At 60.8% G+C, this 13,329-nt stretch overlaps 1 protein-coding gene across 4 annotated transcripts; it reads left to right on the top strand.

Annotated features, from left to right (window-relative positions):
- Window positions 1-368: 368 nt before the first annotated feature.
- On the top strand, window positions 369-12,795 carry LOC137458827 (keratin, type II cytoskeletal 6A-like). 4 transcript variants are annotated; one of them, XR_010991968.1, is made up of 10 exons: window positions 369-1,199; window positions 5,374-5,588; window positions 5,761-5,821; window positions 6,409-6,504; window positions 6,668-6,832; window positions 6,961-7,086; window positions 7,303-7,523; window positions 8,355-8,389; window positions 9,128-10,319; window positions 10,484-12,795. XR_010991968.1 is itself a non-coding variant. In XM_068170117.1 (9 exons), exons 1-9 carry the CDS (start codon window positions 702-704, stop codon window positions 9,400-9,402), a joined length of 1,692 nt encoding a protein of 563 aa, XP_068026218.1. In that variant the 5' UTR covers window positions 369-701; the 3' UTR covers window positions 9,403-12,795. The 4 variants fall into 4 exon arrangements, 1 of the variants encoding a protein (XP_068026218.1); XR_010991967.1 differs by having other exon boundaries at window positions 9,128-10,401; XR_010991969.1 differs by having other exon boundaries at window positions 9,128-10,811; window positions 11,058-12,795.
- Window positions 12,796-13,329: the final 534 nt, after the last annotated feature.

The raw sequence follows: 13,329 nt of genomic DNA, 5'->3' as shown, positions 1-13,329 counted from the left end.
AAAGCCTCCTTCTCATCACTTTCCACCCAAAGCCTTCCTGACCTGCAGCATCCAGACCCAGACAAAGAGCCACATCAGCAGCAGGAGCAGGTAGGGAGGTGGGAGGAGGAGGAGATGACTCCATCCCTACCAAACAGAAGCCTTGCAGATGCCATGAAGATAGGAGGCTCCATGGGCTCCCTGAGAGCTGTTCCAGGGCTCTGGCTCTTGGCTTCTGCCTCACAAGGAGGATTGCTGGGTGGAGTCAGCAGCTTGGCAAAACTCTGCTAACCACCAAGCTGATGAGGACACCAAATTGGTTTCCTCTTCACGCCCTGGGAGGCTCAGCCCAACTCCAGCAGCAGATAAAAGGGGATGCCTGAAGCTGTGGAGCTAGAGGAGACTCTGCACACTTCTCTCCCTCAGCAGAGAGGCTCCCTTGGGCTTTTCTGCTCCACTCAACTCAGCTTGGGCTCCCTGCCCTCCTCGACTCAACTCAACTCAACTCAACTCAACTCAGCCTTCCTGCCCTCCTCAACTCAACTTAGGCTCCCTGCCCTCCTCAACTCAACTCAACTTGGGCTTCCTGCCCTCCTCAACTCAACTCAACTCATCTCAATTCAACTCAACTCAACTCAACTCAGCTCAACTCAGCTCAACTCAACTCAACTCAACTCAGCTCAGGCTTCCTGCCCTCCCCAGCCCAGCTCAGCGCCACGGCCATGTCTCGGCAGTCCGTCTGCAGAAGCTTCGGAGGAGGGAGCAGGAGGGGGTTCAGCTCTTGCTCTGCTGTTGGCTTTGGAGGCAGCGGGGGCAGGAGCAGGATCAGCTACAGCTCCTTCTCCAGCTGCCGGGGCGGCGGCGGGGGGCGCTGCGGGGGCTTCAGCAGCAGGAGCCTGCACAACCTGGGCGGCGGCGGCAGCAGGATCTCCATGGGAGGCTCTTACGGATACGGCTGCAGGGTCGGCGGCTTCGGCCCAGCCTTCGGGGCAGGATTCGGCAGCGTCGGCGGAGGGGTCATTGGGGGGGGGATAGGCGGCTTTGGGGGGCCTGTGAGGTGCGGCCCTGCCTTCCCCGGGGGCATCCAGCCGGTGCAGGTGGACCCCAGCCTGCTGCGGCCGGTGCGCGTCGACATCGACCCCCAGATCCAGCAGGTGAAGTGCCAGGAGAAGGAGCAGATCAAGACCCTCAACAACCAGTTTGCCTCCTTCATTGACAAGGTGAGAGGCTGCACCGCTGCTGCCCCGGCCCTGGGGACCCTGAGGAACCAGGCTTGCACTGGAGGGACTCCAAAGGTCCCTTCCAGCCCAGTGCTGGGGATGTCTCTGCTCACTGCAGCAGGGTTGTAGCAGAGGACCCTGAGAGGTCGCTTCCAGCCCAGTGCTGGGGATGTCTCTGCTCACTGTAGGGAGGTTGGAGCAGAGGACTCTCAGAGGTCTCTTCCAGCCTAGTGCTGGGGGTGTCTCTGCTCACTGCAGCAGGGTTGGAGCAGAGGACCCTCAGAGGTCCCTTCCAGCCCAGTGCTGGAGATGTCTCTGCTCACTGCAGCAGGGTTGGAGCAGAGGACTCTCAGAGGTCTCTTCCAGCCTAGTGCTGGAGATGTCTCTGCTCACTGCAGCAGGGTTGGAGCAGAGGACCCTCAGAGGTCGCTTCCAGCCCAGTGCTGGGGATGTCTCTGCTCACTGCAGCAGGGTTGTAGCAGAGGACCTTCAGAGGTCCCTTCCAGCCCAGTGCTGGGGATGTCTCTGCTCACTGCAGCAGGGTTGGAGCAGAGGACCCTCAGAGGTCGCTTCCAGCCCAGTGCTGGGGATGTCTCTGCTCACTGCAGCAGGGTTGGAGCAGAGGACCCTCAGAGGTCGCTTCCAGCCCAGTGCTGGGGATGTCTCTGCTCACTGCAGCAGGGTTGGAGCAGAGGACCTTCAGAGGTCCCTTCCAGCCCAGTGCTGGAGATGTCTCTGCTCACTGTAGGGAGGTTGGAGCAGAGGACCCTCAGAGGTCCCTTCCAGCCCAGTGCTGGGGGTGTCTCTGCTCACTGCAGCAGGGTTGGAGCAGAGGACCTTCAGAGGTCCATTCCAGCCCAGTGCTGGGGATGTCTCTGCTCACTGCAGCAGGGTTGGAGCAGAGGACCTTCAGAGGTCCCTTCCAGCCCAGTGCTGGGGATGTCTCTGCTCACTGCAGCAGGGTTGGAGCAGAGGACCCTCAGAGGTCGCTTCCAGCCCAGTGCTGGGGATGTCTCTGCTCACTGCAGCAGGGTTGGAGCAGAGGACCCTCAGAGGTCGCTTCCAGCCCAGTGCTGGGGATGTCTCTGCTCACTGCAGCAGGGTTGGAGCAGAGGACCTTCAGAGGTCCCTTCCAGCCCAGTGCTGGAGATGTCTCTGCTCACTGTAGGGAGGTTGGAGCAGAGGACCCTCAGAGGTCCCTTCCAGCCCAGTGCTGGGGGTGTCTCTGCTCACTGCAGCAGGGTTGGAGCAGAGGACCTTCAGAGGTCCATTCCAGCCCAGTGCTGGGGATGTCTCTGCTCACTGCAGCAGGGTTGGAGCAGAGGACCTTCAGAGGTCCCTTCCAGCCCAGTGCTGGGGATGTCTCTGCTCACTGCAGCAGGGTTGGAGCAGAGGACCTTCAGAGGTCCCTTCCAGCCCAGTGCTGGAGATGTCTCTGCTCACTGCAGCAGGATTGGAGCAGAGGACCTTCAGAGGTCCCTTCCAGCCCAGTGCTGGAGATGTCTCTGCTCACTGCAGCAGGGTTGGAGCAGAGGACCTTCAGAGGTCCCTTCCAGCCCAGTGCTGGAGATGTCTCTGCTCACTGCAGCAGGGTTGGAGCAGAGGACCTTCAGAGGTCCCTTCCAGCCCAGTGCTGGAGATGTCTCTGCTCACTGCAGCAGGGATGGAGCAGAGGACCTTCAGAGGTCCCTTCCAGCCCAGTGCTGGGGATGTCTCTGCTCACTGCAGCAGGGTTGGAGCAGAGGACCTTCAGAGGTCCCTTCCAGCCCAGTGCTGGGGATGTCTCTGCTCACTGCAGCAGGGTTGGAGCAGAGGACCTTCAGAGGTCCCTTCCAGCCCAGTGCTGGGGATGTCTCTGCTCACTGCAGCAGGGTTGGAGCAGAGGACCCTGAGAGGTCCCTTCCAGCCCAGTGCTGGAGATGTCTCTGCTCACTGCAGCAGGGTTGGACTGCAGGACCTTCAGAGGTCCCTTCCAGCCCAGTGCTGGGGATGTCTCTGCTCACTGCAGCAGGGTTGGAGCAGAGGACCCTGAGAGGTCGCTTCCAGCCCAGTGCTGGAGATGTCTCTGCTCACTGAAGCAGGGTTGGAGCAGAGGACCTTCAGAGGTCCCTTCCAGCCCAGTGCTGGGGCTGTCTCTGCTCACTGCAGGGAGGTTGGAGCAGAGGACCTTCAGAGGTCCCTTCCAGCCCAGTGCTGGGGATGTCTCTACTCACTGCAGCAGGGTTGGAGCAGAGGACCTTCAGAGGTCCCTTCCAGCCCAGTGCTGGGGCTGTCTCTGCTCACTGCAGCAGGGTTGGAGCAGAGGACCTTCAGAGGTCCCTTCCAGCCCAGTGCTGGAGATGTCTCTGCTCACTGCAGCAGGGTTGGAGCAGAGGACCCTGAGAGGTCCCTTCCAGCCCAGTGCTGGGGATGTCTCTGCTCACTGCAGCAGGATTGGAGCAGAGGACCTTCAGAGGTCCCTTCCAGCCCAGTGCTGGGGATGTCTCTACTCACTGCAGCAGGGTTGAGCAGAGGACCCTGAGAGGTCCCTTCCAGCCCAGTGCTGGAGATGTCTCTGCTCACTGCAGCAGGGATGGAGCAGAGGTCACTTCCAGCCCAGTGCTGGGGATGTCTCTGCTCACTGCAGCAGGATTGGAGCAGAGGACCTTCAGAGGTCCCTTCCAGCCCAGTGCTGGAGATGTCTCTGCTCACTGCAGCAGGGTTGGACTGCAGGACCTTCAGAGGTCCCTTCCAGCCCAGTGCTGGAGATGTCTCTGCTCAGTGCAGGGAGGTTGGACTGAAGGACCCTCAGAGGTCCCTTCTAACCCAACCCATTCTATTGCTCCATGAACTTCCCTGTGCTGTGGAGAGGGCAATGTTGTCCTTCTCAGCTCAACTCTGGCAGGTCTGGAGGGCTTCTGGTGCTGTTTTCCTGGAGTCCTCCCAAGGAAACCTGAGCCTTGGGCTCCCCACAGCATCCAGAGCACCTTCTCGAGGTGTGGTTGATCCCAGCTCTTCCTTAGGTTTCTCTGCAGCCTCCTCTGTGTGTGGCCAGGCCAAAGCCACCACCAAGTGCTCAGCTGTCATGAGAGGTCCTCTGAGGTCTCAAAAGACTTCTCAAGGAGCTTAGGGATGTAGAAATGAGCTTGCAGGTGAGGCCTGGCTGCTCCTTATCTCGGCTCAGGCATGGAGGAGTCCTCCTCAGGCTGGGGAGCTGCTGCTCGAGGAAGGGCTCTGTGGGTTTCATAACCTGTGGCTGTGTCTCTGATGAGCTGCTGGGAGCTGTGGGGTTCCAGGCCCTGGGAGCTAAGCCCCAGAGATCTGATGCTCCTGCAGAGGAATGTGGGGCAAAGCTTGCAGCTGGAGCTGGCAACCACCTGGAGATCTGGGAGGAGAACTTTCCAGGGGATGAGGAACAGAAGAGCAGAAATGAAGGAGGGGCAAAAGAGGAACTCGAGGAGAAGTGGGGAAAGAGGAGGAAGAAGGAAAGGATCTTCCCCTTGGAACAGTGGCTTTCAGCTAGGCATAGCAGCATACTATCAGAGCTGGAAGGGACCACAAGGATCATCCAGTTCCAACCCCCCTGCCATGGGCAGGGACACCCCACACTAGATCAGCCTGGCCAGAGCCTCAGCCAGCCTGGGCTTAAACACCTCCAGGGCTGGGGCCTCAACCACCTCCCTGCACAACCCATTCCAGGGCTTCACCACTCTCATGGGGAAGAACTTCCTCCTCCCCTCCAGCCTGAATCTCCCCACCTCCAGCTTCATTCCATTCCCCCTAGTCCTGCCACTACCTGAGATCCTGAGCAGTCCCTCCCCAGCCTTCCTGTAGCCCCCTTCATGCATGGTCCTGGGGGGCTTTGGGCAAGGATTGCCTTGGGCTCCCAAAGGAGCAGCAGCTTGGAGGAGCACAACATCTCTGGGAGGGTCCCAGAGCTCTGTGAGCAGCACAGCTGGGAGGGTCCCAGAGCAGAGGCTGCCCAGAGAGGTGGTGGTGGAGTCTCCTTCTCTGGAGACTCTCAAGCCCCATCTGGCTGCATCCCTGTGTGAGCTGTGCTGGATTCCATGGTCCTGCCCTGGCAGGGATGTTGGGCTGGATGATCTCCAGAGGTCCCTTCCAAGCCCTAACAACCTCTGGCCCTGTGACCCTCTCCCCGGGTGAGTCTCTCACACAGCCCCTTGCTGGCTTGCAGGTTCGCTTCCTGGAGCAACAGAACAAGGTCCTCGCCACCAAGTGGGAGCTCCTCCAACAGCAAGGACCTACAGGGCCCAGGAAGAACCTGGATGTCATCTTTGAGAACTACATCCAAGGGCTGAGGAGGAGGCTGGAGGGGCTGGTGGGCCAGAGGAGCCAGCTGGAGTCGGAGCTGCAGAGCATGCGGCAGTACGTGGAGGAGTACAAGAGCAAGTGAGTGCCTGGCAGAGGAAGGGGGGAAGGAGCCCCCAGGCAGCAGAGGAGGCTGCCACACAGTCCTCCTTCTGCAGACAGGGGCCTTGGGGGGTCCCTGGAAGCAAGAGGCTTCCACTGGCTGGCTGCTGAGTGGTGCCAGAGTCTGATCTTGCCTTGTCCCCTCGGCCAGGTACGAAGAAGAAATCAACAGGCGAACAGCTGCCGAGAACGAGTTTGTGGTGCTCAAGAAGGTGAGGCAGGGAGGCAGCAGGAGAGAGAGAGAGGTGGGACAGGCTGCAGAGAGCTTGCAAGGAGGCAGCAGGAGGGAGGGAGAGGTGGGACAGGCTGCAGAGAGCTTGCAGGGAGGCAGGAGGAGGGAGGGAGAGGTGGGACAGGCTGCAGAGAGCTTGCAAGGAGGCAGCAGCAGGGAGGGAGAGTGGAGGGACAGGCTGCAGAGAGCTTACAAGGAGGCAGGAGGGAGGGAGGGAGGGTGGAGGGACAGGCTGCAGAGAGCTTGCAGGGAGGCAGCAGGAGGGAGGGAGAGTGGAGGGACAGGCTGCAGAGAGCTTGCAGGGAGGCAGCAGGAGGGAGGGAGTGTGGTGGGACTGGCTGCAGAGAGCTTGCAGGGAGGCAGCAGGAGGAAGGGAGAGTGGAGGGACAGGCTGCAGAGAGCTTGCCAGGAGGCAGCAGGAGGGAGGGAGGGAGGGAGAGTGGTGGCTGCAGAGAGCTTGCAGGGAGGCACAGCCCAGGCTAAGGAGCCTACAGCGAGCCACTGGCTGCCAGCAGCTGCTCTGTGCTGGGTGGAAGCAATTCCCTCTCTGTGTGATCTCTCCTTTAGGATGTGGACTGTGCCTACATGACTAAGGTGGAGCTGGAAGCCAAGGTGGGAGCCCTGACCGATGAGATCAGCTTCCTGAGGTGCATCTACGAGGAGGTAAGAGCTGCCCCTTCCCCTGGGCTGCCTGCAGGTACCAGGAGCTGTGGGGTGGCCAAAGGCTGAGGCCGGAGTGGTCGACCGGCTGGGTTGGGTCAGCTGAGCCTTCCTGGGCTGTCCTCTGCCCCCTGGATGGCCAAGTTGCCTCATTTCTGGGTTGCAGGAGCTGGCTCAGATGCAGACCATCAGCAGGGACCTGTCTGTGGTGGTGTCCATGGACAACAACCGGCACCTGGACCTGGACAGCATCATCGAGGAGGTCAGGCGGCAGTACGAGCAGGTGGCTCAGAACAGCAGAGCCGAGGCCGAGGCTTGGTACCAGAGCAGGGTGAGTCATGGAGGCCTCCCAGCACCTGGGACAGGCTCTGCTGGGTGCTGAGTCCCTTGTGAGAGAGGGCAGCAGGCGGAGTCTGGGCAGGCTGTGGCTGATGGGAGGCTTTGTGTCCCTGTGCTCAGTATGAAGAGCTGCAGAACACAGCTGGCAGGCACGGGGACAGCCTCCGCAACACCAAGATCGAGATCCAGGAGCTGACCAGGAACGTCCAGAGGCTGAGGGCTGAGATTGAGAGCGTGAAGAAGCAGGTAGGGCTTGGGGAGCATCTCCTGGGGGGCTGGCAGCAGGCTGCCCGAGCTCTGAGCTGCCTGAGCTGCTGAGGGCAGAGCGGGCAGGGAAAGGGAGGCCCTTTGGAGGAGCCTGAGGCGGCCAGGGGGTTGCTCCCTCGGGAGCTGGTGCCCTGAGGGCTGCTGCAGTGCAGGCAGGGCAGGAGGCAGCTGAGAACCTCCTTTGCCTTCTGGCAGAACCATCAGCTGCAGACGGCCATCGCCGAGGCCGAGGAGCGTGGGGAGATGGCCCTGAAGGATGCCAGGAGGAAGCTGGAGGAGCTGGAATGTGCCCTGAGCAAAGACAAGGAGGAGCTGGCTCGCCTGCTGAAGGAGTACCAGGAGCTGCTGAACATCAAGATTGCTCTGGACGTGGAGATTGCCATGTACAGGAAGCTGCTGGAGGGAGAGGAGAACAGGTGAGAGCTTCTGAGCCAGCCTGGGCTGCCCAAGGTGCTTGGAGGAGGAGAGGCAGGAAGGGATCTGTGCTTGGAGAGGGAAGCACTGCTCCTGGCAGCCCTGGGACTGAGCTCTTGGCTGGTTCCTGAGCTGTGGGGCAAAGATGCTTCCTCAGCTCCAGCCTGAACCTCCCCTCCTCAAGCTGGACTTGAGGATCTCAAAGGTCTCTCCCAAGCCCAAGAGTTCTGCACTCTCAATGGACTTTGAGGAGGAGAGGCAGAGATCTGACCCTGCATACCTTGAGTTTAACCTCAAGGCAGCTCTTGGCATTCTGGGGGGCACTTGGGATGGTCAGGACTGGGTATTGCCAGGGTGGGAACCTCACCACATCCTCTCTGTGACATGTGGTGAAGCTCAAATCTGGAGGAACCTCAGCACAAAGAGGGCCTGGAGAGGTCTTCCCTACTGAAACACTTTGGTGGCACCGAAGTCGTGCTGAGGCTGAAAGAGGGAAGTGGTTTGGGAGTGGCAGAGGAGCTCTCCCAACCCCAAGAGCTCTGCACTCTCAATGGACTTTGGGGAGCAAGTCTCTCTCAAAGGTCTCTCTCCACCTTCTTGCTTCCCTTCCTTGGCTGCAGGCTGAAGCTTTCCTCCTCTCTCACAACTCCTCTGAGGTTCCCTTGGTTTGATTTCAATGTTGAGCCCAAACTAGACCCAAGCTCCCTCCCCCCAGGGAATATTCCCAGTGGTTGAGGTTGGTGGGGAATGAAGGCAGCAGCTGGGAAGCCTCCTGGAGCTGCCTTGCTTGTGCTGCTGATGGAGTCACAGCTTCTGTTCCCTTCCCTGCACAGGCTCTGTGGAGACAACCCCTCCAACGTCAATGTCTGTGAGTATCTGGAGACCATGGAGCCGTGGGATGGGGTTGGGATGGAAGGGAGCTCAAGGCTCAGCCAGCTCCAAGCCCCTGCCATGCCCAGGGACACCTTCCCCCAGCCCAGGCTGCTCAGGGCCTCATCCAGCCTGGCCCTCAGCACCTCCAGGCAGGAGGCAGCCACAGCCTCCCTGGGCAGCCTCTGCCAGGCTCTCCCCAGCCTCACTTCCTCCTCTCCACTCTCAATCTCTCCTCTCCCAGCTCCAATCCATCTCCCCTCACCCTGCCCCTCACAGCCCTTCTCCCAAGTCCCTCCCCAGCTCTTCTGGAGCCTCTTCAGCTCCTGAAAGCTGCTCTGAGCTCTCCCTGCAGCCTTCTCTTCTCCAGGCTGCCCAGCCCCAAGCCTCCCAGCCTGGCCCCACAGGGGAGGCTCTGCAGCCTCTGCTCCTCTTGGTGGCCTCCTCTGGAGCCTCTCCAGCAGCTCCAGGTCCTCCCTGTGCTGGGGGTCCCAGGGCTGGGGGCAGTGCTGCAGGGGAGGGCAGGGCAGAGCAGAGGGCAGAATCCCCTCCCTGTGCTGGGGGTCCCAGGGCTGGCGGCAGTGCTGCAGGGGAGGGCAGAGCAGAGCAGAGCAGAGGGCAGAATCCCCTCCCTTGCCCTCATCCTCTGTGCCCTGCAGAGCAGCTTTTCCCCTGGGCTTGCTGAGGGCTCCCAGGCTGTCCCTTGGTGTGCCCTGAACCTGTCCCTCTCTTGCAGCCGTGGTTGGCAGAGCCACCCTGGCCGGAGGCCGAGCCGGAGGCTTCGGAGCCTGCGGCGCCGTGGGAGGAGGAGTCGGAGTCTGCACCCTGGGAGGAGGAAGCGTGGTGGGAGGCAGCTGCGGCGTGGGGGGAGGCCTCCTCAGCGCTGGCTTCTCCTCTGGCAGTGGAAGAGTTTGCAGCTCTGGGGGCAACTTTGTCTCTGGGGGGAGCTCCTCCTCGGTGCGCAGATGTGTGACCACCACCAGCCTCAAGTCCTCCGGCGTCAAGTACTGAGCCCCGGCTCGGCCCCCCCGGGGGGAGAGGCAGCCTCTCCTCTCCCCAGCCAGCAGCACAGCCCCTGCCCTCCCCAGCCAGCACCCAGGAAGGAAATGGACTCTCCCCCAGAGCTCACAGCCCCCTCACAACTCAGAATCATCCAGGTGGGAGAAGAGCTCTGAGGTCATCCAGCCCAACCAGCAGCCCAACACCACCATGGCCACCAAACCATGGTGCTGCAGTGCCAGGGCTCATCTGAGGTGGGAGAAGAGCTCTGAGGTCATCCAGCCCAACCAGCAGCCCAGCCCCACCATGGTGCTGCAGTGCCATGGCTCATCTGAGCATGCAGAAGAGCTCTGAGGTCATCCAGCCCAACCATCAACCCAACCCCACCATGGTGCTGCAGTGCCATGGCTCATCTGAGCATGGAGAAGAGCTCTGAGGTCATCCAGCCCAACCAGCAGCCCAGCCCCACCATGGTGCTGCAGTGCCATGGCTCATCTGAGCATGGAGAAGAGCTCTGAGGTCATCCAGCCCAACCATCAACCCAACCCCACCATGGTGCTGCAGTGCCATGGCTCATCTGAGCATGGAGAAGAGCTCTGAGGTCATCCAGCCCAACCAGCAGACCAACACCACCATGGTCCTGCAGTGCCATGGCTCATCCATGGTTGGAGGAGAGCTCTGAGGTCATCCAGCCCAACCAGCAGCCCAACATCACCATGGTGCTGCAGTGCCATGGCTCATCTGAGCATGGAGAAGAGCTCTGAGCTCATCCAGCCCTACCAGAAGCCCAACACCACCATGGTGCTGCAGTGCCATGGCTCATCTGAGCATGGAGAAGAGCTCTGAGGTCATCCAGCCCAACCAGCAGACCAACCCCACCATGGTGCTGCAGTGCCATGGCTCATCCATGGTTGGAGAAGAGCTCTGAGGTCATCCAGCCCAACCAGCAGCCCAACCCCACCATGGTGCTGCAGTGCCATGGCTCATCCATGGTTGGAGGAGAGCTCTGAGGTCATCCAGCCCAACCAGCAGCCCAACTCCACGATGATCCTGCAGTGCCATGGCTCATCTGAGCATGGAGAAGAGCTCTGAGGTCATCCAGCCCAACCAGCAGCCCAACACCACCATGGTGCTGCAGTGCCATGGCTCATCTGAGCATGGAGAAGAGCTCTGAGGTCATCCAGCCCAACCAGCAGCCCAACACCACCATGGTGCTGCAGAGCCAGGGCTCATCTGAGCATGGAGAAGAGCTCTGAGGTCATCCAGCCCAACCAGCAGCCCAACACCACCATGGTGCTGCAGAGCCAGGGCTCATCTGAGCATGGAGAAGAGCTCTGAGCTCATCCAGCCCAACCAGCAGCCCAACACCACCATGGTGCTGCAGTGCCATGGCTCATCTGAGGTGGGAGAAGAGCTCTGAGGTCACCCAGCCCAAACATCAACCCAACACCACCATGGTGCTGCAGTGCCATGGCTCTTCCATGGTTGGAGAAGAGCTCTGAGGTCATCCAGCCCAGCCAGCAGCCCAACCCCACCATGGTGCTGCAGAGCCAGGGCTCATCTGAGCATGGAGAAGAGCTCTGAGGTCATCCAGCCCAACCAGCAGCCCAACACCACCATGGTGCTGCAGTGCCATGGCTCATCCATGGTTGGAGAAGAGCTCTGAGCTCATCCAGCCCAACCAGCAGCCCAACCCCACCATGGTGCTGCAGTGCCATGGCTCATCCATGGTTGGAGAAGAGCTCTGAGGTCATCCAGCCCAACCAGCAGACCAACACCACCATGGTCCTGCAGTGCCATGGCTCATCCATGGTTGGAGAAGAGCTCTGAGGTCATCCAGCCCAACCAGCAGACCAACACCACCATGGTCCTGCAGTGCCATGGCTCATCCATGGTTGGAGGAGAGCTCTGAGCTCATCCAGCCCAACCAGCAGCCCAGCACCACCATGGTCCTGCAGTGCCATGGCTCATCTGAGCATAGAGAAGAGCTCTGAGCTCATCCAGCCCAACCATCAGCCCAACCCCACCATGGTGCTGCAGTGCCATGGCTCATCTGAGCATGGAGAAGAGCTCTGAGGTCATCCAGCCCAACCATCAACCCAACCCCACCATGGTGCTGCAGTGCCATGGCTCATCTGAGCATGGAGAAGAGCTCTGAGGTCATCCAGCTCAACCAGCAGCCCAACACCACCATGGTGCTGCAGTGCCATGGCTCATCTGAGCATGGAGAAGAGCTCTGAGGTCATCCAGCCCAACCATCAGCCCAACCCCACCATGGTGCTGCAGTGCCATGGCTCATCTGAGCATGGAGAAGAGCTCTGAGCTCATCCAGCCCAACCATCAGCCCAACCCCACCATGGTGCTGCAGTGCCAGGGCTCATCTGAGCATGGAGAAGAGCTCTGAGCTCATCCAGCTCAACCAGCAGCCCAACACCACCATGGTGCTGCAGTGCCATGGCTCATCCATGGTTGGAGAAGAGCTCTGAGGTCATCCAGCCCAACCAGCAGCCCAACCCCACCATGGTGCTGCAGTGCCATGGCTCATCTGAGCATGGAGAAGAGCTCTGAGGTCATCCAGCCCAACCAGCAGCCCAACACCACCATGGTGCTGCAGTGCCATGGCTCATCTGAGCATAGAGAAGATCTCTGAGCTCATCCAGCCCAACCAGCAGCCCAACCCCAGCATGGAGCCACAAGAGCCATGGTTCATCACCTTGGACCAGTACCCAGCAAGGCAATGACCTCTTCCCCAGAGCTCAGAGCCTTCTTACACCACAGGATCATTGAGGTTGGAGAAGACCTCACTGAGTCCAACCACCAAGCCAGCCCCACCATGGGCACTGAACCACGCCCCAGAGTGCCACATGCCAGCGTCCTGCCCGGGAGGAGATGCCCTGTGGCAGGAGCTGGCTCCTCCCTGAGCTCCAGCAGCCTGCAGGGATCTCCCTCCTGGGCTCAGAGCTCACCTGAGGACCTTTTCTTGCTGTGCTTCTTGCTGCTGTGCTGGCTGAGGAGCAGCTTGTGCAGCCCTGCTCTCCCCTGGCACCCTCAAAGGTCTCTTTTTCAGAGGCCCTGGTGCCCCCTTTGCACCTCCCCCACCCCCTGCATGTCCCCCACGGCCTTGGCTGCAGCTCTAGCAGGCAGCTCCTGCAGGAGGTGCCAGCAGCTGGCAGGCAGGGCTAGGAGTGAGGCTGAGGTCTCCCTCTCCACCTTGCCCTGGTGGAGCCATTTGGCAGCTTGAATGTGTTGTGGACTCCTTTCCCTCTTCTCCTTCCCCTCCTGTGCCCTGTGCTTGGCCTTCCTGCAGCCCTTCTGCTGCACCAAGCCTGCTGCATGGCTGCCTGCTGCCAGCAGCCCTCTCCTCCAGGTCCTTTTTGTTGCCAATAAACTGCAGAGAGATGAAAAGCTTTCCCTTGGTGTCATCTTCTCCCTTCCTGGGGTCCAGGGGAGGGCAGATCGCAGACCTGGCAGGGCTGGAGGGGTCCTCAGCAGTCCAGAAGGGACCCAGAAACCCCCAGAGCTTCTCACTGCCCTGAAGCAGGGGGGAGGAAGTGAGGAGGAAATCCAAGCTCCAAGCTTGGTGGAGCTCTGAGCAGCCTGCTCTAGCTGGAGGTGTCCCTTGATGACCTCAGAGGTCTCTTCCATCCTCTGCAGGTCCTGAGTGGTTGGAGGGGACCTTGCTGGGAGCTCCCCCAGCCCAACCCCCCCTGCCCCAGCAGGGCAGCCCCAGCAGCTTGCCCAGGGGCACAGTGCCCAGGGGGGGTTGGAAGCTCTCCACAACCTCTCTGGGCTCAGCCTGCTCCAGGCCTCCAGCAGCCTCCCCCCAAACTGCTTTCTCCTCCTGCCCTCCACTCTCTGCCCCTTGCCCTGGCCCTGGGCACCACTCAGCAGATGCCAGCCCCAGCACCCAAAGAGGAAGGGTCAGCACCCAGGGGAGAG

The sequence above is a fragment of the Melanerpes formicivorus genome, unplaced genomic scaffold (genome assembly GCF_026170545.1).
Source record: "Melanerpes formicivorus ecotype bairdi unplaced genomic scaffold, bMelFor1.0.p_v2 SCAF_286, whole genome shotgun sequence".
Classification (NCBI taxonomy): Eukaryota; Metazoa; Chordata; class Aves; order Piciformes; family Picidae; genus Melanerpes; species Melanerpes formicivorus.
The sequence above is the reverse complement of the archived record's forward strand: the minus strand, read 5'-3'. Positions and strand labels throughout refer to the sequence as shown.